Below are 22,082 nucleotides of genomic sequence, written 5' to 3' on the forward strand. Positions count from 1 at the left end.
GTATAAAACACTAAATACAAGAAAACATTATGTATAATACATCATTTGGTAAAGACTTGAAGAATGATTATGTTTAATTTTACAATCAGCTCTAAAAAATATTGTGGACAATTTAGAACTATCGTCATTTAAATAAGTACATACTATTTTTAATTTTTTACTTATATGACTTTTTTTCATTCTTGATGGCTTGTTCCATATCGTTTCTCTTATCATTCAATACATCATTATCTGCAATCGTATTAGTCTGGACAACGTGCTGGCCAACATTACCATTAACTCTCATTTGTTCTAACACTTCAGGTGGAATGTTAGCATAAGGTGGTTTCCTTGTCTTAATATTTGCAAATCCAAGGAAATTCCCATTAGGTACTCTCCTTGTTGTATGGAATTCATCTGTATTGGTCTCTTCATTGAAAATTTCCTGAGTATCTGTGACGGCCAGCATATCACTCAAAGTTTTAGTTTGTAATTGTTTAACTTGATTAGCTTTTAATCCAATTGGTATACCAGTTTTATATTGCCAATATTTCCCCCATTTCTTCTTTCTCATAGCACGCATTCTTTGAATACCAGTGTTGAAAAATAATGAATCATGCAAATATTCCACTTCCTTAATTTGATTTGGGGTCAAAGTATTTAATTTCACTAACAGACTATCTCTTTGATAAATTGGTAACCCTCTATAAGTATGTGTATCATCAACAGCATTCATCATTTGTATTGCATTTTCCCTAATTGGTAAAGTTTCAAACTTCCAACCATTAATATTTAAAATCGAGTTTGTTTTTGAATGTGTTGTTGTAGTTGTCGGTGTTGCTGGGGATTCACTATTATCGTCATTTTTCTTAGATCTATTATCCAAAATGTTACTTAACATCCTGCTCATTGGTTTCGATGACATAAAATTAGGACTTGCTGCAGCAGTAGTGGTTTCGGATTCGATATTATCAGAGTAACTATTAATATTATTCAAATTAATATTGCTATTGGCTCTACCTGCCGCAGCACCTTTGACCGAATTCGAAAAACTAGTCATCGATGACATTAAACCCATACTTGCGTCCAAATTATTGCTGTTATTTATCTCTTCCAATGATATGCCAATAGGGATATCTAACGATTTAGATTGAGTAGCTTGTAAGAAAGAATTTTTACTATGGTATTTAGGTACTTTAAATTGTGCAGTTAATTCCATTGCATCATTAATACTTTGACCTGGCATCACAGTCATGATGTGTTCACCTTTACTAAACTGTAGTAAATATTCATCTTTAATTTCCTTAGATGGTTGTTCTGTCACTGTTGGATATGGCGACACAAGTGATATAGGTTCCTTTGATAATTCCATCTCTTCCTTTGTAGGAATAATATGATCTTCCTTTTCAATCCTGGAAATCATTGAATCATTCAATGATGGTTTTAATCGATACACTAACTTAATCAGTCGTTGTGGTAATTTGTGTACTCTATGATGTTGAGTGAAACCTTGTTGTTTCCCAATAGTTTCCCAATAATCATCCGCTAATCGATGACCAGACGCCACAATTGATGCACCAAATATGACGAATGCAGTTTTACATGTAATAAATTTATAACTTTCTCTTTCTTCGATAGCTCTAGGGTTTCCTTGTATAATTTTATAATCTGTTAAGAATTTGATATCTTCAACGGTAGGAATATGAGTTAACAACATGTCGTATTGCATTAGAAAATCTGGCATACTCAATTCATATTGTAAAGCTTGCATTAAATCTTTAACTAACAATAAATGAGTTTGACCAATTCTCGACAGGCTGAAAGTATTAAATAGGTACTTTGAACCATTTAATAATTGACCAAACACCGATATTTTCCGTTCACCAACGGGATCTCGTTGAGATAATGGGTATTCCAGTACTTTATCCTTTTCAATCATTTGTTTATTAAAACTATCCGGTGGTAAAACAATTGTCTTTTGAGGGAATTGATTCAATGGACCTTGCAATAATTCACTTTGACCAGCTAATGGTACCGTATGTTTTACAAGAAATAATTCGTGAGAATGTAATGTTTGTGGCTTTACCATTTGTACTGTACCGTCAGTGTTAATGTTGTTACCATCATCTGTTGCGGTGGTAGTCGACATCTTGATGGGTATTAAAAAAAGGTAAAACCAATAAAATAAAAGAATAAATAATAAAATGAGAAGGGAAGAAAAAAAAAAATATAGTAGATATGACTATAATGCTAGGAAATACAATTCACTTTAGAAAAAAAAGGAAATTAATATAACAAAAAGATATTCTGTGCTATGTATATTTCTCGAAATCAAACAATGGAGACTATACTAATATATTATTAACCTAGATTTAAAAAATATAACGAATGAAAATGATATTATGATAATAATAATAATAATAAATCTGTTAATTAAGGGTAATTGATAAAATGAAATGTGTCACTAATTTGGTAAATAGTAGTTAAATAATTAAGATTTCCAGGGTTCTTTGTTGTTTTGCTTTTTGTTTACTTCTGTTCGTTCTGCACCGTGTACCTATGTATGTAGTATACTGGAAGAATTTCAAAGTTAGTCATTTTACTAGCAAAGCTTCAATATAATAATATTTTTTTGGTTTTCACCCGTAAAATGAAAATATTTTTCGTTTGTTGATTGTGTTCGTTGTTAGTGATGTTATAATTGGACTAAGAAACATCCGCACTAAAATGGAATTTCTAACCACGAAACATATTCAATGAATAGAGTGCATACATAATAAAGGAAGGAAGGGCTTTTCATGTTAACATTGAATAATGCTTTCTTTGTATTACCTCATGTGGTGAATGATTGAATTACTGAATAGAATATTGATTGAATTATTGTTGTTCTTCTTTTCTTCTTCTGGAATTTATTGTGCTGTTGCTGGCTGATGTTGTCTTTAATTTATATTTAATTTTAATGTAATAGCTCACTGGAAATTTCAGTATGGGGTGCTATTGTCAATAGACAGATGTATATATAATTAAATTGTCTCATTTATTTTATTCTGAATGTCGATCCATCTCCGGTCTTAATTCCAAAAAGTGAAATCCCGTTATTTACGCAACATCCTTAGTATTATGATCTATTGTTATTATTCTTATTCGTAATAAGAGAAGGAAGAGGGAGGGGTACTTAAAATCTATTTGAATGTACGTGTGCGTATGGTAAATATATCATTCGTTTGAATCATATATTGATTGTCATTTTCGTGTTTTGTTATTGTTTATTTTTTACTTGAAACAGAGGCATAGCTACATTTATAAAATGGTAAATGTATAAGTATAAACAATTTTAAAATCCATCTCTTGAATATTTGTAATTTCATTTTATTTTCGATTTGGTGCGGTTTGGAGAGCATTTAGTATTCATAAATGATATGTTAATCTAAGCACAACCCAACACAGTTGATACTTATATATAAAGAAAATTGTTTTACAGATTGAAAAAGTTTTAAATCAAGATGCCAGTGGAATTAAAAAAAAGTCATATCAATAGAGATCACAAGAATGGGAATAACCTTAAAGGTCATAATATATATTGCCATGATTCAAATAAAGGATCTCCGACTAATAAAATCGTCAGGTTATTTGCTATGATAACTACAATGACTTTAGTATTTTTCATGGCAAAATTTTATTTATAGTACATAATATCATTAATATAGTAATACAATATTCAATTTCAAGGTGATGATAACATTGAAATATATGCAATGGCTACTCTTTCTCATTGTTGAACATGATAATAAATATATGTAAATTTATATATATATATATTAATGTATTTCTGTTTTCTCGGTTCGGTTCGGATAAAAGCGGAACAACTCGTTTTATGATTGTACGAAAAAGAGTAACATATTGAAAAAGATGACATAAGAGCCAAACACATAAATTTTGAACATTTCCTTGTTACGTTTAAAAGATGATCGCTTTTTTAAGTAAAATTGTGAATATATAAGGAATAATTCAAAAATTAGAAGTTGTAATTGCCATACATTCAACCATCTATACATGTATATAAGGAGATAAGGTAGGAAAACAAGCATTTAGCGATTAACAGGAAATAACAAGGATAATAATAATAATAACAATAATAATAATAATAAATGTCTACAATTACTAACACTGACATGATTAGGATAGTCATACCAGATTAGCAAGGTGGTTGTTTGAAGGAATATCAATTTGGGGCACAATTATTAGAATGGTTAGCACCCACTACAGATATTCCAGTTGTCCGTATCAATACTGCGCCAACATCATCTGAACATACCGACGAAAATGGTATCTCTAACAAATCCTCTGTATTAAGAACGATCAGAGAGGCAAAGACACAAATCAAGCAATACAATCTCAAGAAAATAATTACATTAGGTGGTGATTGTGTTGCATCATTGCCTTCGTTCAGTTATTTAGCTGAAACTTATAAAGATGGATTTGGTGTATTATGGTTAGATACACATCCTGACATTCCAATGCCAGGTCAATTCAATCATTCTCATGCATACCCAGTTGCTTCATTGATGGGGCATGGTGATAAAGAATTTGTCAGTGAAGTACCATACAAGATTCCCTGTTCTAAAATCATGATTGCAGGGATTCATAGTCTACTTGAATCTGAAAGGGATAGTATTGAAAACTTTGGTGTTCAAACCTGTTCTCTAAGATAAGTACAAACAGTATCACAAATGATTATTGATTGGATTCAAAGAGAAAATATTAAACATTTGACCATTCCTATTGATTTAGATGTCTTAAATGAAGTATTTTTCCATTCTGTATATTTTAGTCGTCCTGATATAGACAAGAGTTCATTTGATGGTATTGCACAAGGTAAATTGAATATTTCGGATATAATAAGTTTCACGAATTTAGTCAATGAGCATATAGATGTTGTTGGTATTACTATTGTAGAATATTTACTTTTGGATGCAATCAATTTGAAAAATATGCTTGAAAAATTACCCTTAATTGGACGCAAATAATAAAAACGTAAATTATATGTATAGCCTATTAATCTTTATATGGGTAAAATTGAAGCAGATCATATTTCAATATTTCACTTTATTTTGTTGTTGTTGTTGTTGTTGTTTTGACTCGGAATTGAGATTTATTTTGATAATTATAATAATAACTTGTAAAGTTGATGAAGTTATATAAGCGATATCGCTGTGTTCATGCCAGTCGAGACTAGGCACACATATGAAATATTTTAAGAGAGAAAAATCCCACGCAAAACTGAATACGTAACATTAAGTAAGAACAATTAACCCCGAGAAGAGATGAGAGAGAGATATTGCATTATTGTTTATCAAGTGGTAGCTATCCCACGCTATTACCAACCAACCTCTGACAAAATCTGGTAAAATAAATTTAATATAAATTCTTTCTTACTTCATATTCTACAGCCACGTTAGATTCAAATTATAGGAGTCTCATCCGGATGTCGGTACGATCAGTTCTCTCTCTCTCTCTCTCTCTTTCTTTCTTTTTATTTTTCACTTGTCATAGTTCCACAGTTTTCAGTCTCTGTCGCTTTCACGATGCACTCCCACGCGCGCATTAAAAATACAATCAGTTTCCTCTTCTTATTTTTTTGTTTGTCCCTTTAATAACAACTACTACAATACGCGGTGGACGTGGACAGACTTCCAATATGCGAACGCCGAAAATGAAATAATAAAATTGTGCGTGATCAAAATTTATATATTACATTGAGATTAAGTAACGAAGTGCATGAAGAAATTTCGAAATTAGGAAAATAATATTTCATCTACGTAGTAAATCGTCATCACCATCATTATTTTGTCTTGATAATCCTGTATTATGACAGCTGTTGAGTTACGAAGAGAGAAAACAGGACCAGCTGTATTGCTTTTGTTGTTCTTTTTAAGGGAAGAATATCATTTTTAGTTTGTAACTTGAGTAGTTTGGGTTGTAAAAGGCATCTTTTTTATCTCGAATAGAGTCGATGTCATGTTAATATTTAATTTACTCTGTTTTGTCTATTTAGTTAACTCTTGAAATCTTTCGTTCTTGATTCCGGTTTTTGTCTTTTATATATATATACTTCTGTAGAAAGTTTACATAATTTCGGAATTTTCTTTTTTTTATTTTTTACTTTGAATGTCTTTCGTAATCATTATTACCTTGTAACCATTAGATTCATTATCTTTTTTCTTATATAGATTTGAAGCTATATCAACACACGCATCTATATATACATATATATAATACAATTTAGAAAATGGTCGCCATTGCTGCTCAATTAACTGCTGAAGCCTATCCAAAGGTTCACAGAAATCCAGACTATAAAGTCTTAAACGATGAAGATTTGAAATTCTTCCATTCTATCTTAGATGACGATGAAATCATCGAGGCTAACGGTGATGACTTAGTCACTTACAACCAGGATTGGATGAACAAATACAGAGGTCAATCGAATTTGGTTCTTCTACCAAAATCTACCGAAAAGGTCTCTAAAATTATGAAATATTGTAACGAACATAAATTGGCTGTTGTCCCACAAGGTGGTAACACCGATTTGGTCGGTGCCTCTGTCCCAGTGTTCGACGAAATCATTTTGTCTCTAAGACAAATGAACAAGGTTAGAGAATTCGACCCAGTCTCTGGTGCTTTCAAATGTGATGCTGGTGTTGTCATGCGTGATGCTCATCAATTCTTAAGCGATAACGACCACATTTTCCCATTGGATTTGCCATCTAGAAACGCTTGTCAAGTCGGTGGTGTTGTCTCTACTAACGCCGGTGGTCTAAATCTGTTAAGATACGGTTCTTTACACGGTAACGTTCTTGGTCTAGAGGTCGTCTTACCAAATGGTGAAATTATTAGTAACATTGATGCTTTGAGAAAGGATAACACCGGTTACGATTTGAAACAATTGTTTATTGGTGCTGAAGGTACCATTGGTGTCATTACCGGTGTCTCTATCCTAGCTGCTCCAAAGCCAAAGGCCCTAAACAATACTTTCATTGGTCTGGAGAGTTTCGATATTGTTCAAGATTTGTTTGTTAAGGCTAAGAAGGAACTTTCTGAAATCTTATCTGCTTTTGAATTCATGGATAATGGTTCCATTAAATGTACCATTGAATACTTGAAAGATGAACCATTCTTATTGAAGAAACAACATCCATTCTATGTCTTGATTGAAACTTCTGGTTCTAACCAACAACATGATCAAGAAAAATTGAGTGCTTTCATTAAGAGTGCCCTTGAAGAAAAATTGATCTCTGAATCTCACATGGCTGCTGACATTGACGAATATAACAAGATCTGGACTTGGAGAAAATCTGTTCCACCTGCTTGTAACTCCTACGGTGGTATGTACAAATACGATATGTCCCTAAAGTTGAAGGACTTATACTCTGTCTCCGATGCTGTCACCAAGAGATTAAACGCTGCTGGTTTGATCGGTGATGCTCCAAAGCCAATTGTTGCTTCTGTCGGTTACGGTCATGTCGGTGATGGTAACATTCATTTGAATATTGCCGTTAGAGAATTCACTAAGCAAATCGAAGATTTATTGGAACCATTCGTTTACGAATACATTCAATCCAAGAAGGGTTCTATCAGTGCTGAGCACGGTATTGGTTTCCACAAGCACGGCCATTTACATTACTCTAGAAGTGAAATCGAAATTAGATTCATGAAGGAAATCAAGAAGCATTATGATCCAAACGCTATCTTGAACCCATACAAGTACGTGTAAGCAATTGATAGGTTTGGTGCCCTCAATACAAGTACTGTTCTATAGATTTATAATAATGTATAATGTAAAAAAAAATTTAAAAAAAAGATTATTTGCCCATCTTAGAGACTCTCCTTATCGTTCGTTTAAGTAGGAGATTTAGTTACCAATGGAGTGTGGAATCAGTAAACTCTTTCTTATCACTTGAAGAAATTTTCTTATTCAATTTCAAACGTCACCATTTGAGCTTTCTTTCTTTCTTTGATCGTTTTTATTTTTGAATTGTAATAGAAAGGAGTTAATCCTTTGTAAAAGTATGTCTTTACCCTTAGTTTTGAACCGGCTTTAATATTAAGCATACCGAGAGGCGCTTAACGTAACCGCCTCTCTTTGGAACATTGGGGTAAAACTATATTGCTATAATACAAAAAATAGAATAAAGTGAACGTTAATTGAATGGGTATAAATACATTAATAAGAATTAGGTATAATAAAAATTTATGGAAAGATATTTTTCTGTTTCTAAAGATATTTTTGTTGCTCATTATCGTTTGTGTCCAACTAATCAATAAAATAAAAAATGATGAACCCAAAATCTTTGGAGAATGTGACATTATGCATTCCCAAAAGTTATGTAGGTCAATCAAACGTATCCACCACATATAAAGATATTCTCACACAAGATGCTTTGAGGTTTATAGTATTACTCCATCGAAAATTTAATGATCAACGATCAAAACTATTGGAAAACCGTTCTTTTTTACAAAATAAAATAAATGACAAGAGTTATCAATTTGGGTTTTTACCAGAGACTGCTATAATTAGAAATAACCCTACTTGGTCAGGTCCTCAAGTTTTGGCTCCTGGACTGATTCAAAGACATACAGAGATCACAGGTCCACCGGTTAGAAATATGGTCATAAATGCCTTAAATAGTGAAGTCGATACATATATGACTGATTTTGAGGATTCATTATCACCAACATGGTCTAATATAATTGATGGCCAGATTAATCTATATGATACAATTAGAGAACAAGTCGATTTTACTAATGATGACACTGGGAAAATTTATTCAATGAAGAAAACTTTTGTTGAATCACCAACCATTATTATGAGACCTCGTGGATGGCATATGGAAGAAAAACATTTGTATATCGATGATGAACCAATCAGTGCCTCCATTTTTGATTTCGGTCTTTATTTCTTTCACAATTGTGATGAATTGATTAGAAGAGGAAAAGGTCCATATTTTTATTTACCTAAAATGGAACATCATCATGAAGCCAAATTATGGAATGATATATTTAATGTCTCTCAAGATTGTTTAAATATTCCTAGAGGTACCATCCGTGCCACTGTACTAATTGAAACGTTACCAGCAGCATTTCAAATGGAGGAAATAATTTTTCAATTAAGACAACATTCTAGTGGATTAAATTGTGGTAGATGGGATTATCTTTTCTCTACCATTAAAAGATTAATGTCACATAAAGAATATGTCTTACCCAGTCGTGAACAACTCACTATGGAGACACCATTCATGGATGCTTATGTTTCTTTATTGATTAATACATGTCATAGACGTGGAGTACATGCTATGGGAGGAATGGCTGCACAAATTCCAATTAAAGACAATCAAGTTAAAAATAATATAGTTATGACTAAAGTGATAAAGGATAAACAACGTGAATTGAATAAGGGGCATGATGGTTCATGGATTGCACATCCTTCGCTTGCTACAATATGTAATAAGGTGTTCCATTCTATGGGTACTAAGAATCAATTATACAAAGTTCCATCTATTGACTATACTAATTATCAAACGTTACTATTACCAACGGTATCACAAATTGACATCACTCAAGAAAACATTGAATATTCTGTTAAAGTAGCATTATTATACATGGGATCCTGGTTACAAGGCAATGGTTGCGTTCCTATAGATAATTTAATGGAAGATGCAGCCACGGCAGAAGTATCTAGATGTCAACTATATCAATGGATTAAGCATGGAATGCGACTAGTTCACAATGGTAATAGTTCTAAAATTATTACAAAATCAATGGTTTTAACATTAATTAAAAATGAAGCCGATCGGTTATATAAACAATATGATAATAATTCGGTGTTTTATACAGTTGCAAAAATATTGATTAAAGATATTACATCTTCACAAACCAATGAATTTTTAACTGTACTATTATACGATGAGTTATTGGCTACGGAATCTCCCACAATAGATTTTCACGAACAAGAATTCTTAAGTAAACTCTAATTAAAAAAAAAACATCAAAAAAAAAAAATTTTTCTCACATTACAATCAGCTGCTGTCATTCTTCTGTCCTACTTCTTTTTTTTTATCCATCACTAGATATTAAATAATTATAAATGTTAAATTAAAAAATACATAGCACACTAACTATAACATAAAATAATATTCACTAAAATCAATTAAGATCAAAAATTTATAATGCAGGCATCCAATCAAAAACTTCGGACCTGATACCTTTAAAACCCCGATATCTGTTGTCTTCGAGGAAAACAACCAAACAACCAATAAGAGAGAGAACGTGTGATGATAGAGTCTATTCTATTCTATTCTGTTACCATTAAAATATCGCCCCGCAATGCAATCCCCCACAGATGTGCATCACAGGTACCATCAAGTTCACTATTATCATACCGTATAAGCTACCTTACTCCACAACTCAAACAATCTACAGAAAGAAATATACCATAGTGATAGTTTGATTGATCGATTGATGGAGAGATTGATACCGTGAAAGAAACCCGCTTTGTCCAACAACAAAAAGAGTGCTCCTGCTTCTTCTCCTCTCACCCCCGCCATTCTCACCCGCAATTGAAGCGGCAAAAGCGAGCTAGCAACCCGCCCGTCTTTCTACCGTCAGAACATCGAGAATACGTTTTCTGCAGTTATAGCACCGGAGAACAGCGGGCCGTTAATTATAGAACATATTTTAAGGTGAAAGAGAAAATGGATATTATATAGATCATAACAGTTAATTAAGTCTCGGAACGGTATTCTCCATCCCACTTTGTAAACTAGATAGATGGTATGTATACAGAATGGGAATTAAGTTCATTATATACATCTCTATTGTATGATCAAAAGAGCGAAGAACTTCGTTATTAAACTGGTTAATATTTAGATATTTCATATATAAGTGAACAGGATCTATTGAATATCAAAAATTTAATTTATAGTGAACAATTTTATTTGAAATATTAATTATTTCGACCTCACTTTACTATTTTTTGGTGTTTTCCCATCATTCAATAAATTAATAAACATATTTATTTTTACTCAGCTCATTCAATAATATAATATATTAAAAATATAACATTATTATTGGTGCGAAAGAAAACAATAAATCATCACCACAGTTTGCATAAAAATCTATCTCATCTCTAAATTAACAAGAAGACCGAGAAATACAGGAATCATTTTTATTTGCATTACATTAAGCCTAAATCCATTATTATTATAACCTCAATAGATAATTATCTTTCTATCTATCTATTTATTGCATTTTCTGCTCTGTATATCTGCTTATCTCCGTATAAATTTGTATTTATACTTTACTGTGCAACGCTTTCACCTCCCCTCCTGAGTTCCTCCCTCTCCCCTGTTTATCTCCCTTTGGCTCCCCTCAATTCGGAACAACTGAAAAAGAGAGAAGAACAAGACGAAGCGAGAAGAACAAAGTTAAGTTTTATAGTCATTTAGACGTATTAGGTAACTTCATTGGAAAATAAAAACAAGGATTGCAGCAATTTTTCAGTGCCATCACTAAGAGATTCAATTTTAGTGAAGAAAAAAAAAATTTTTTAAGGGAAGCTCCGACTGGACTTTGGTTTTATCATCTTTATATATAAAGAAATTTTTTACTAGAATCTATTTATTTTTGTTCTCAAGATGCCTGCTACAGAAATAACTCCACAGAGACGATATAGTTCATTTTCTATTAACAGTTATCGTTCAAGTAATAGTTCTGTTAATAATACTAATACTAATAATACATCTAGATCTAGGAAAAATAGTTTTGGAATCTCATCTTTATTCGGTTCATTAAATTTTTCATCATCAAATTCAAATTCAAGAAACGTTTCTAATAAAATGATTTCAACTGCTACGCCAAGAGATTTTAATAATGACGATATCGACAACATTAATAATAATTTAGGTCGAAGTAATGATCCTAAATATCCTATTCCTGCTGTATTAGAACCTTCTCAAGTACAATATCTAGCATCGTTGAATAACATTAATAATGGTTGTAACTTTAGTACATCGGTTTCTAATTCAGTATCGATATCACCTTCATCAAATCCTTTTGGATCATATTCTAATTATACTACAAGTATAAATTCAGAATTGCCTTCAATGAGAAGAGAACCTTTTAAATTACCAGAAGAATATCATTTACCAATTTTTTTACCATTGAAATCTGTCGCAAAGGATCAAACTGTCACAGATTTCACTTTAACAAGAAATAATTCAGATAGTAAACATGCTGATTTTTCTACTTTCCATTTTGTCAATGCTCATTCAGAAACTATTGCAAGCATATATCCTCCAGTTGCATGGAATATCGCACCAGATGAACAACCTCCACATGAACATCCACATTGTAAAAACAACATTAAGACTGTAGATGGTCTATATTCCATTAGATTGACTCCATTTATTGATCCATCTATTGATGAACAAGAACAAGCTGATTTTGTAAGGTCACAAGGCTTATATTTTGATCCAATTATTAGAACAGCAGGGCCTGAATCACAATTGGTTATTGCTAGATATATGAATAGTTTTGCTTCAATGCATAATTATAACGATTTGAAATTGAAAGAATATTTTAAACCAATTCTATTTAAATCTAATGTCGTATCAAGATTGCATGGTTGTGTGAAAGTCGATAGAAATGGCCAATGGTATATCAAGGATTTTAATTCTTCGAGTGGAACATTTTTAAATCATAAACGTATTTGTTCTTCAAATGATAAAGATAATGATACTTTGATGGATGGTGGTGATCATTTATTGCATGACGGTGACGTAATTCAATTAGGGATGGATTATAATGGTGGTAGAAATCAAAAATTCCGTTGTGTTAAAGTGAAAGTCGAATTAAATTTATCATGGAAAATTAAATCAAGAAATTATAAAAAAATGGGTCTTGAAAAATTGCATACGTTAAATACAATGAATTTATTATCAAATGATGCTAATGCCTTGGAATCATGTTCAATATGTTTAGAGGAACTAGATCCTTGTCAAGGTATATTTATTTCACCATGTAGCCATACGTGGCATTTCAATTGCATTAGAAGATTATTATTATCTAATTATCCACAATTTATTTGTCCAAACTGTAGAGCCACTACAGATTTGGAAGCTTCAATGGATAATTTAGAAATTCAAACAACATCACCATTGGTTTCTAGTGGTAAAAATACTCCAGTACAGGGTGCAGGACATCCACATAGTCCCTTGACTGATAATGTGATGTGACTCGAGTCAAATTCGTTTCTTGCTCGTTTCTTCTCCTTAGGTTTTATTATTTTGCCGCATTAAAATATTCATATACATATTTAAATCTATCTATATTGTAAGTCATTATTAAAAGTTTATTTCAATTTTTTGATATTTTGTTCTCCATTCTCAGTATATTGTAAAGTAGTCTAAAACTATATATTTGTTTGTTCTGTCATTTTTTTTTATATGAGAAAGTTTTAAGGGAAAAAACTGTCATAATTTGGTATCCTCACTTGTTTTACCAGATGTAGTGAGTACTATGGGATCATGAAATTTGGCAGTACCGTCCTTTAATGATAAATAGTTCTCACTTTTTAGGTAAATTAATTCATTGTATATATGACTTAACTAGGCTATACAGATGATATTTTATGGATAGTAAGATTTGAGAAATTATATAAAGCCGGCTTCCAATATTTTAGCCGTTTCCTTGGTTTGTAATCAATGGATAATTAAGAACCAATTATCTATTTGTCCTCCCTTTGACGATGACGCAAAATGTTATTTTAGTAAACAAAACGTTAAAAATGATATTCTTTCATATTCGCCGGACATATTGTCACCTGCAATATTACTATAAACATTGATAATATCTAACGTTAAACATGAATATTATACATACACATTCCTATTTTTGATATATGCTACTTAAAACGAAAACTAACGAATTACAATATTTATTCATTGATCAATCTTAACAATACATCCTGAGCCTGCTCAACACCGTTTCCATTTTTGAAAAATTGATGAGTACCTTCAATAATCCGCCATTCTACTGTCTTTTTGGAGAGCTTTGTTAGCTGGCGTTGCCAGTTACCCCATATAGGTGATATTTTAATAAATTGTTTGGAACTGACAATACTCAATTTTATATCTTGAAGTTTCAGGTTAGAAGCTAAAATGTCATTATAACTTATTAAGGAACTAGATAAGGATTCAAGCACTTTGTTCCTAATAAATCCCCCTTCTTCTACCATATCGCTTCCAAATATTCTACTCATAGATCCATGATGTGATACAAACCACGATGTATGAAGATTCAGTCCAAATGCGGACCAAATTCCATATAACCAAGTTTGAATAGTATATCTCTTTCCAATTTCCTTTTCAGGAACCCTATAATCGATACGATCTCCTTTATTACTACCAGTGTCTGGGTTTCTAGGATCCTGATCATCACCATCACCAGGGAATATTCTCCTCAGATAATGTTTTAATAAAAGTTCTTCATTCCATCCTTCAACTAACATTAAACCAGAGCAAATATCCCTATTATTAGCAGCAAATACCCTTGCGTTCAAAGCTCCATAGTCGTAACCAACCACCAAAAACTTATCTTTTAATTGTAATTCTTCTACTAATGCGAATCTTAAAGCTTCTGCAGATTTCTTCAAAGATGCAGGAGCACTAACAGAGTCACTTAATCCAAACCCAAATCTGTCATAAACACAATAACGTTCTATCTTTCCGAGATTATACAATTCCTCTATCCATGTACCAGATGTGTAAGAAGTGTCTTCACCACCATGCTCGTATAAGACAATAGGTTGGTGGGATAAACTATCAGAAACTGAAGAGGAGTTGAAATCTAGGCCATGACATGTAATATGTAGCTTCTTGGAATGTGTTTGGCCGGTCCAGACGAACATACTTTCATCTTTGCCTACATTTCTCAAAGCATTACTCAGATCAATCGAATGCAAAAAAGTAGTAAACAGCAACAATAAAAGTAAAATTAGAGAGATAAACTTTACTATATTCCGGAATGCTATTTCTATCCATTCTGTCATTGTATGTTTGTTCTGAGCTGTGGGTGGAGACAAATTTCTAATGTACCTTCTTAAATTGTAAGCTTGGAAAATACCTAGAGAAAATGTCAACGAAGTCCATAAATGAATTACAATTGAAATAATATTAATTCTTTCTCTTGTATACTTTACGATAAAAATAATTAATAGGTTTAATAATGGTAAAATGGTCAATGCAACATTTAGATGTAGATCAAAAGGTGAAAACAGACCAATTTTGTTAAACCAAAGATTAAAACAATTCCCAATTAATGATATCAATATCAAAATAAAATCGTTAAAATTAGCAAGCCTGGATGTAGGCAAAATTTCGACAAAAAATTCGGAGACAAACATTATAACCAACAGTAGCGTATTGACTAGCAAAACTACGTTTAATATGGCCTTCCAATTACTTAAAAATACGATGTAATTCTTATGTACCCGAAATCTACCATTGTTAGCATAAAATTCTGCATCTAAATATTCGTCATCTTCAGGAGGTGCATTTTCGATGGTTTCATAATCTTCAGGATGTAATAACCTGTTTCTTCCCTTTGTCTTCTTCTTTTTCTTGGCCAATAAAGGATCACGTTCTCCTGATGTACCTCCAATATTTCTATGCGATTGTTGAATATTTTCGACATCGCTATCCGAGGAATCAGATTGCTGTATAGGTGGTTCTTGTCGAACATGGGATGCTTGTTGTGTTGAATGTTCATTCTGAATGTTGGAAGATAGTTGGGCTGGTTCCTCGCCTGGGTCTGCCATATTGAAATGATATAAATTGCAATAAACCAGTGACTATTTTTCCTTTTGTAATCATACAATATCCACTACTCAAAGGTATACTAACTGAGAATGTATTTTATCGCCATCTATTATCCTTATATCTTTGGCATAATTATATTCCCTTATATCACCGAAATATCCCCTTTATTTTTTTATAGCAAATCTACCATAATTAGATCTTCCGGTGAAGGCCAAAAAAAAAAATATCTCACCAAGCAGTCTATATTAGAGCTGTCAAGCTTTGTCTATTACGGGACAATACAAACTCATCTATATTGCATCCAGGGCATATCGAAGTTGTAAAAATGTAAAAAACAACAACATCATTCTTTTCTTATATATTAAAAAGAGCACATAAAATATTACATATCTACAAATCTCTTCTGTGTCTATCATATTTTGGAACTATTTTTTGTAATTGACAAATTTAAAATCAACTCCATTTTCATCTAAAAGCTGTCCATTTGGATGATCATTTGGGAGAAAGTTTGGTTCCATTGGTAAGCCTCTTATGTTTGAACTTCCTGAGATCTGAGGATCCGACACATTTACTACGTGATTCGTAAAATCCATATTAATAGATCCAGGTATATTGTTTTGCAAACCATGCTCATAAGGCATTCTATTGGTCATCAATGATTGCTGTTGCTGTTGCTGTTGCTGTTGCTGATCAACAGGGTTTGCCTGGTATAGACGATACTCTGGAGATATACTGGAACTAATAGGCTTTTCATCTATTATTGTAGTTTCCTTTTCTTTAATTGGACTTGAAGAACTGGATTTGTCTCTTCCCCTACCCTTGATACCTTTATTAGAGTTTTTATATAACGAGGCAAAATATTCCAACATTTCTCTCTCTTCTGGAGCAATACTCTCATTGGGATCTAGTTTAGCCAATCTTTCAGTTAATTTACTTAACGCAGATAAATGAAACCTATTTTGATGAGCCTTCATATTACCTAACTGGGTGAATGTCTTGTAACAATTATCTAGCCGACAAACAAATGGTCTCAATTTTTGATGCGTCAATACATGTGCTGCAAGGTTACCTTTTCTTGAAAATCTTTTGTTACAAATTTCACATTCATATGGCTTTTCACCTGTATGAAGTCTTAAATGTGTTCTTAAATTACCACCTTGAGTAAACCTCTTCTTACAATATTGACATTCAAATGGTTTATAACCAATATGAGATCTGATATGAACCTCTAAATGAGTTAACTGAGTGAAAAATCTATGACAAATCTTACATTCGTGTTGTTTTACACCATGCGAACCTACAGGTTTTTCTACACCTCCAACAATCTCATTACTTGGTGGTAAAATATCGGAGTTTGAACCTAATACCAATTTCCCGTCTTTTGTTGTCTCGACTTTCTCCGTAACACCTTTCTTTCTTGCATCAATCATTAACATCAATTCATCAATTTTTGTTACTCCTAACAAACCTCTGGCCTTCTTTTCATTTTCCTTTAATAAGTTTTCTTCAGCAACACTTTTATCTATACCATGATTTTTTGTAATTTTCTTCAATACATCCTCAAAAGAGGATTTTTTATCAATTTTCTTTTCATTTCCTTTTCTTTTAGTCTTTTTATTTTCATTCCCCCCAGACATATCTACAGGTTGTAACGTATCATTAATATGTGTAAGCGATTTCTGTTTCTTCTTCTTTGGTTGTTTCTTTGTCTTATTAGTTTTAGACGCTCTTTTCTTCGTACTTTTTAAATTTGTGCCACTAATATCAGGACCCAAATTTCCGACTAGTTGTTCTTGCTTCATGACATCTCCAGAAGCTGGAATACCGTTTATCATACCTATTGACTGTACCTGAGACATCATATTTGGATTATTAACGGTAACATCCCTGTTAATAGGAATACCATTTGGGCCAGGTTGTTCATTTCCTATAAAATTCATCATCGAAGAAAATCTTGATAGACTCGAAGGAAGTGTTGAAACATCAGCAGGAAATGGGTTTTTTTGGATATCTCTAGTCATTTGACCATTGTGTTGAACCATTTGATTTGATAAGGGGGAGCTAACTGGTTGATTGTTAGGATCTAACAACAATTTTATCGAGGAATTTCGTCTCCTCAAATCAAAATCAAAATCGTCAGTACCAATTTTCAAGGAATTTTTTCTTGAATTGCTACCAGTAAAAAATGAATCCAACCCTAAATTAGAATTGATATTATTATTAACTGATGCAATATTATTACCAATGTTATTATTAATATTACTATTGTTTTGAGTTCTAATAAAATTCTGATTTTGAAATTTTTGGGGAACTGTCGAACCACTATTACTACCATTTGTTGCAGGAAGAATCGTCGGTGGTTTCATATTAATCGAAACAGAACCTCTCTTGTTATTTTGTCCATGTAATATATCCATATCCGAACTATCCATTGGAAATGCTGTCGATCCTCTATTTGATGGTGGAATTGACATTGAATCAGTTCTATTCTTTTCATTATTGACAGCATTCAACTTCCCAGCAGAAAATGATAACGGTTTAAATTTTGGTGCACTATTTACATCTAATGGATCGACATGATTTGCAGCAATTTTTATTTGTAAAGGATTTGAAATATGTGGTATATTATGTTGTGATATTGGTGGTGTCCACATGTTATTATTAACAATAGAATAACCTCTTGCAATTTGAGAAAGATCTTGTGATCGTCTTTTTGTTGAATCATTAATAGGTAAACCATGTTCATTATTTGTCATTTGTACATTCCCATTCCCATTATCTGCAATATTTAAGAATGGAGTTAAAGAGGCATCGGTTGAAAATCGTGGTAAGTTAAATGTATTAAACATAGCATTAATAGAGTCATTTCTTTGATTGGATCGTTGAACTGGAGGATATATCAGATTCGAATCTCTTCTATTCGCCAGGTTATTAAGATTGGTACCAGAATTTGAATTTGGATTTGAATTGTTTCCCATTATAAAATTGTTTATTGAGCCGTTGTTACCTCCTGTTATATTGTTGATATTAATATTGTTCGGATGTGTTTCGTTATTTAAAGTAGGATCTTCGTTATCATTAGAATCATTATTATTAAGTTTATTAGAAGTTATTCTTCCATCTTTATTTTCCAAAATATTCTTTGAATTTGTTCCAAGTATATCTGCCGACGAAGGATCTGTCATCGAGAGTCTATTAGGTAACTTGAGTATCTGACCTTATTAGTGATCTGTCAGTTCGAAATGTTACAAGTGAAGATACCTTCTTTTTTTCTTTTTCTTTTTCTTTTGTTATTTGTATTAATCCTTTTCTTTTTTCTTATGATCTAACTTTAGGGAATCTTTTAAACAATGAATGAAAACTCGAGATCAAATAATAAAATTTCAGTATTAACTAATTGCGACTACTATTTTTTTTTTCAGTTCTTTCTGTTCTCTTCTTTTTTATTTTTATTTTTTACTGTTTTTACTTTTTATTTTTCTTCCTACTACATCTTCTTCTAGTTTAGTAGTTTTTCTTTTCCTGAGTTTCTTTGTCCTCATCCCTGTTCTGCACGATGTTTTAAGAAGCGATTCATCCCACACATTATTTTCCTGATTGTCCCTTCCGGCTTTCTTCGAATTTATGAATCTTTCTTTACAATTTGGAATGTCTTAATTATAATACGAGGCGACTTCATTTAACTCCCTCCAGAAATATTTCAACAAACGGTATGGGTACATGCATGTTTCCCCAGAAATGTACGCACACAGGTCGTTGGGTACAACTATATTTCCTACGCAGATCATGCACGCAGTAATCCCACATAATAAAAGAAACAGGCAAAACAAACACAGCACCACCCACACTGAATAAGTCTTTTATTGAAGATTTCATTATCTTTACCATTTTACTCTGTATCCAATAGCAAAATCAATATTATTTTATAGTATAATTTGATATGCTGTTTTTCCCATTATATTACATATATTGCTAGGTATTATCTCCGCAAAATATTAGGGCTGGGTTTCAGGGTTTGAGCGTGAATTCAATCTTCTCCACATCACTGAAACTCTATAAAATATATTTAGATATAGCCTGAAGTATAATTAACCCTCTTCTCTTTTCAAAAGTAATAATAAATAGAACATGTTTCAACTCAAGTAGAATAACAACAATACTGAACCACTATACAAACACTGATGTTAAAACCAATGTCCAGTTCTTAGTATTTTAGGAAGAAATTATTAAAAATATACACCTTCTCAAACTAAAAACCCAAAATTCTTAATAAAACCATAGATTTGTATTTTAGATGCCCCATTTAGTACACACTAACAAGACAGTTGTGATCATTAACAATATAATAAAGTTATAGATAAATCTATAACTTCTTGTTTATTGAAGGGGAATATGTACCAAGAAAACCCCGTCGGCGCCTAATTTTTTATTCTTCCATATGATGTCTTATAACTAACAAAATGTAACCGCTACTAGCTTTTAGTTACCCGGTAGTTATATATATGAGATACTATCATTGCAAAGAAGCCGTACAATTTCTCTTTAATGATACAAATGATACAGCCTAGTTTTACATCTAAAGTATATTCCCAAGACATTCAATTTTCAATAGACAACCTAAAGCATTTGGGTTGTATTTAATTTTTGGAACCTATCTTCATTTAATTTATCTAATTTTATTTAATGATCTTCAACTTTTCTATTTAATAATGAAAGAAACTATATCACATTCTAACATCGCATTATAGAGGTCCGACTCCATGTTTATTGGGGTCACATACATAAAGTTTGGAACGGTTCTGCTCAAATATATAGTTTTTATATTGTCAGCTTAATTTTTTAACTAAATATCATAAAATCCTTAAATTGAGAGCTACTGCTAGTAATATCGACTTTCGGTTAGATAAGTGTTACTTGAAGTACCTTTCCAAACCTTCGGAAAGATACTTTTGTCACGTTCCACGAACTCATCGATTACCCTCTGAGATAAAATTTTAAATAAATTTTTCGTTTTCTCAATTTGGCCGCTCTTCTTTTAATTTTCTTCGCAATTTTTTGTCGTTGTCTCGCTTAGAGAGGCCGGGAATGAAGAAATTCCAATAAGAATAAAAAATATATACCAATAATACTGAAAAATTTATTATTATGTAATAATTTTATTATTGAGATGAGCTTCGTTAAAAGAACATACATATACAAAACAGACTCCTTTCGAGTATCATCGATATAAACAACCAATCTCCGACTACCACTACTACTACAAATATGTCTGTTGAACTGAAGAGAACCGCCAGTGATGGCGAAGATGTTGATATGACAAAGGATGAAACCATCAATACATCTGAACACATTAAGGAAGAACAACCAATTGCTGAACAGGAAGAAGATGAAGAAGAGGAAGATGAAGAAGACCAAGTTGACCGTGAAAAGATAAAAATCCTACCTCAAGCTACCTCTGAAGATGGCACTAGTGCTTCATTCCAAATTCTTGAAGAAGATCATACATTAGGTAATCCACTTCGTTATATAATAATGAAGAATCCACAAGTTGAATTCTGTGGTTACTCTATACCACATCCATCTGAGAATTTATTAAATATCAGAATTCAAACTTACGGTGACATTACAGCTGTAGAGGCTCTACAAAAAGGTTTAACTGATCTAATGGATTTATGTGATGTTGTTGAAGAGAAATTTACCGACAAGATCAAGCAACTATAGAATCATTCAAATAAAGAGATTAAAATTAAAAACAACAACAACAACAACAATAACCAAAGGAAAATGATATTATTAAAGGAAAGCTATTAATGACTATCATATAGATGTTCCTAATCGCATACAACATAAAATGTTCTACATACAAATCTTACATAAATTAAAAGAATAATAGTAATGATATCATGTTCATTCGGTGAATATTATTATATATTATTTTATTTTTTTTTAAAAATCTTTTAATAGCTCTAAATGTATATTAGCAATTACAATTATAATATTAAGTATGGCACATGCACCTGATAAGTGACCCACTGTCTGAAAACTTTTATTTCCATATTATATTATCATCAAGAAACTTCTTATTTTTTCAACTAAGCGTCATTTTACACGAGGTGTGCATGCTGTTTTCGGTGATCATAATTTCCATTTTTCTCTTCTTTCTTTTTTCTATTGAAGGGAAACACCGCAGCATATCTCATCTCATCGCAAAAATAAAAAAAAAAAGAAAAA

At 31.9% G+C, this 22,082-nt stretch overlaps 7 protein-coding genes across 7 annotated transcripts; 4 read left to right on the forward strand and 3 right to left on the reverse strand.

Moving 5' to 3' along the window:
* Positions 1–157: 157 nt before the first annotated feature.
* On the reverse strand, positions 158–2,128 carry SWP82 (Swp82p; the record flags this gene model as incomplete). The annotated part of the gene is made up of 1 exon (XM_041548596.1): positions 158–2,128. One exon carries the CDS (start codon positions 2,126–2,128, stop codon positions 158–160), a length of 1,971 nt encoding a protein of 656 aa, XP_041404530.1.
* A 4,140-nt stretch (positions 2,129–6,268) lies between these two features.
* Positions 6,269–7,750, forward strand: DLD3 (D-lactate dehydrogenase; the record flags this gene model as incomplete). The annotated part of the gene is made up of 1 exon (XM_041548597.1): positions 6,269–7,750. One exon carries the CDS (start codon positions 6,269–6,271, stop codon positions 7,748–7,750), a length of 1,482 nt encoding a protein of 493 aa, XP_041404531.1.
* A 562-nt stretch (positions 7,751–8,312) lies between these two features.
* MLS1 (malate synthase MLS1) lies at positions 8,313–10,007 on the forward strand (the record flags this gene model as incomplete). The annotated part of the gene is made up of 1 exon (XM_041548598.1): positions 8,313–10,007. One exon carries the CDS (start codon positions 8,313–8,315, stop codon positions 10,005–10,007), a length of 1,695 nt encoding a protein of 564 aa, XP_041404532.1.
* Positions 10,008–11,669: 1,662 nt separating this feature from the next.
* DMA2 (ubiquitin-conjugating protein DMA2) lies at positions 11,670–13,268 on the forward strand (the record flags this gene model as incomplete). The annotated part of the gene is made up of 1 exon (XM_041548599.1): positions 11,670–13,268. One exon carries the CDS (start codon positions 11,670–11,672, stop codon positions 13,266–13,268), a length of 1,599 nt encoding a protein of 532 aa, XP_041404533.1.
* Positions 13,269–13,969: 701 nt separating this feature from the next.
* Positions 13,970–15,850, reverse strand: KABA2_01S14982 (uncharacterized protein; the record flags this gene model as incomplete). The annotated part of the gene is made up of 1 exon (XM_041548600.1): positions 13,970–15,850. One exon carries the CDS (start codon positions 15,848–15,850, stop codon positions 13,970–13,972), a length of 1,881 nt encoding a protein of 626 aa, XP_041404534.1.
* Positions 15,851–16,276: 426 nt separating this feature from the next.
* On the reverse strand, positions 16,277–19,036 carry KABA2_01S15004 (C2H2-type zinc finger protein; the record flags this gene model as incomplete). Its single annotated transcript, XM_041548601.1, has 1 exon — positions 16,277–19,036. One exon carries the CDS (start codon positions 19,034–19,036, stop codon positions 16,277–16,279), a length of 2,760 nt encoding a protein of 919 aa, XP_041404535.1.
* Positions 19,037–21,164: 2,128 nt separating this feature from the next.
* On the forward strand, positions 21,165–21,572 carry RPC19 (DNA-directed RNA polymerase core subunit RPC19; the record flags this gene model as incomplete). The annotated part of the gene is made up of 1 exon (XM_041548602.1): positions 21,165–21,572. The coding sequence occupies one exon, from the start codon at positions 21,165–21,167 to the stop codon at positions 21,570–21,572; it is 408 nt and encodes a 135-aa protein (XP_041404536.1).
* Between the last annotated feature and the right edge of the window lie 510 nt (positions 21,573–22,082).

The sequence above is a fragment of the Maudiozyma barnettii genome (genome assembly GCF_903064755.1).
Source record: "Maudiozyma barnettii strain CLIB 1767 genome assembly, contig: KABA2_01, whole genome shotgun sequence".
NCBI classification, from domain to species: Eukaryota; Fungi; Ascomycota; class Saccharomycetes; order Saccharomycetales; family Saccharomycetaceae; genus Maudiozyma; species Maudiozyma barnettii.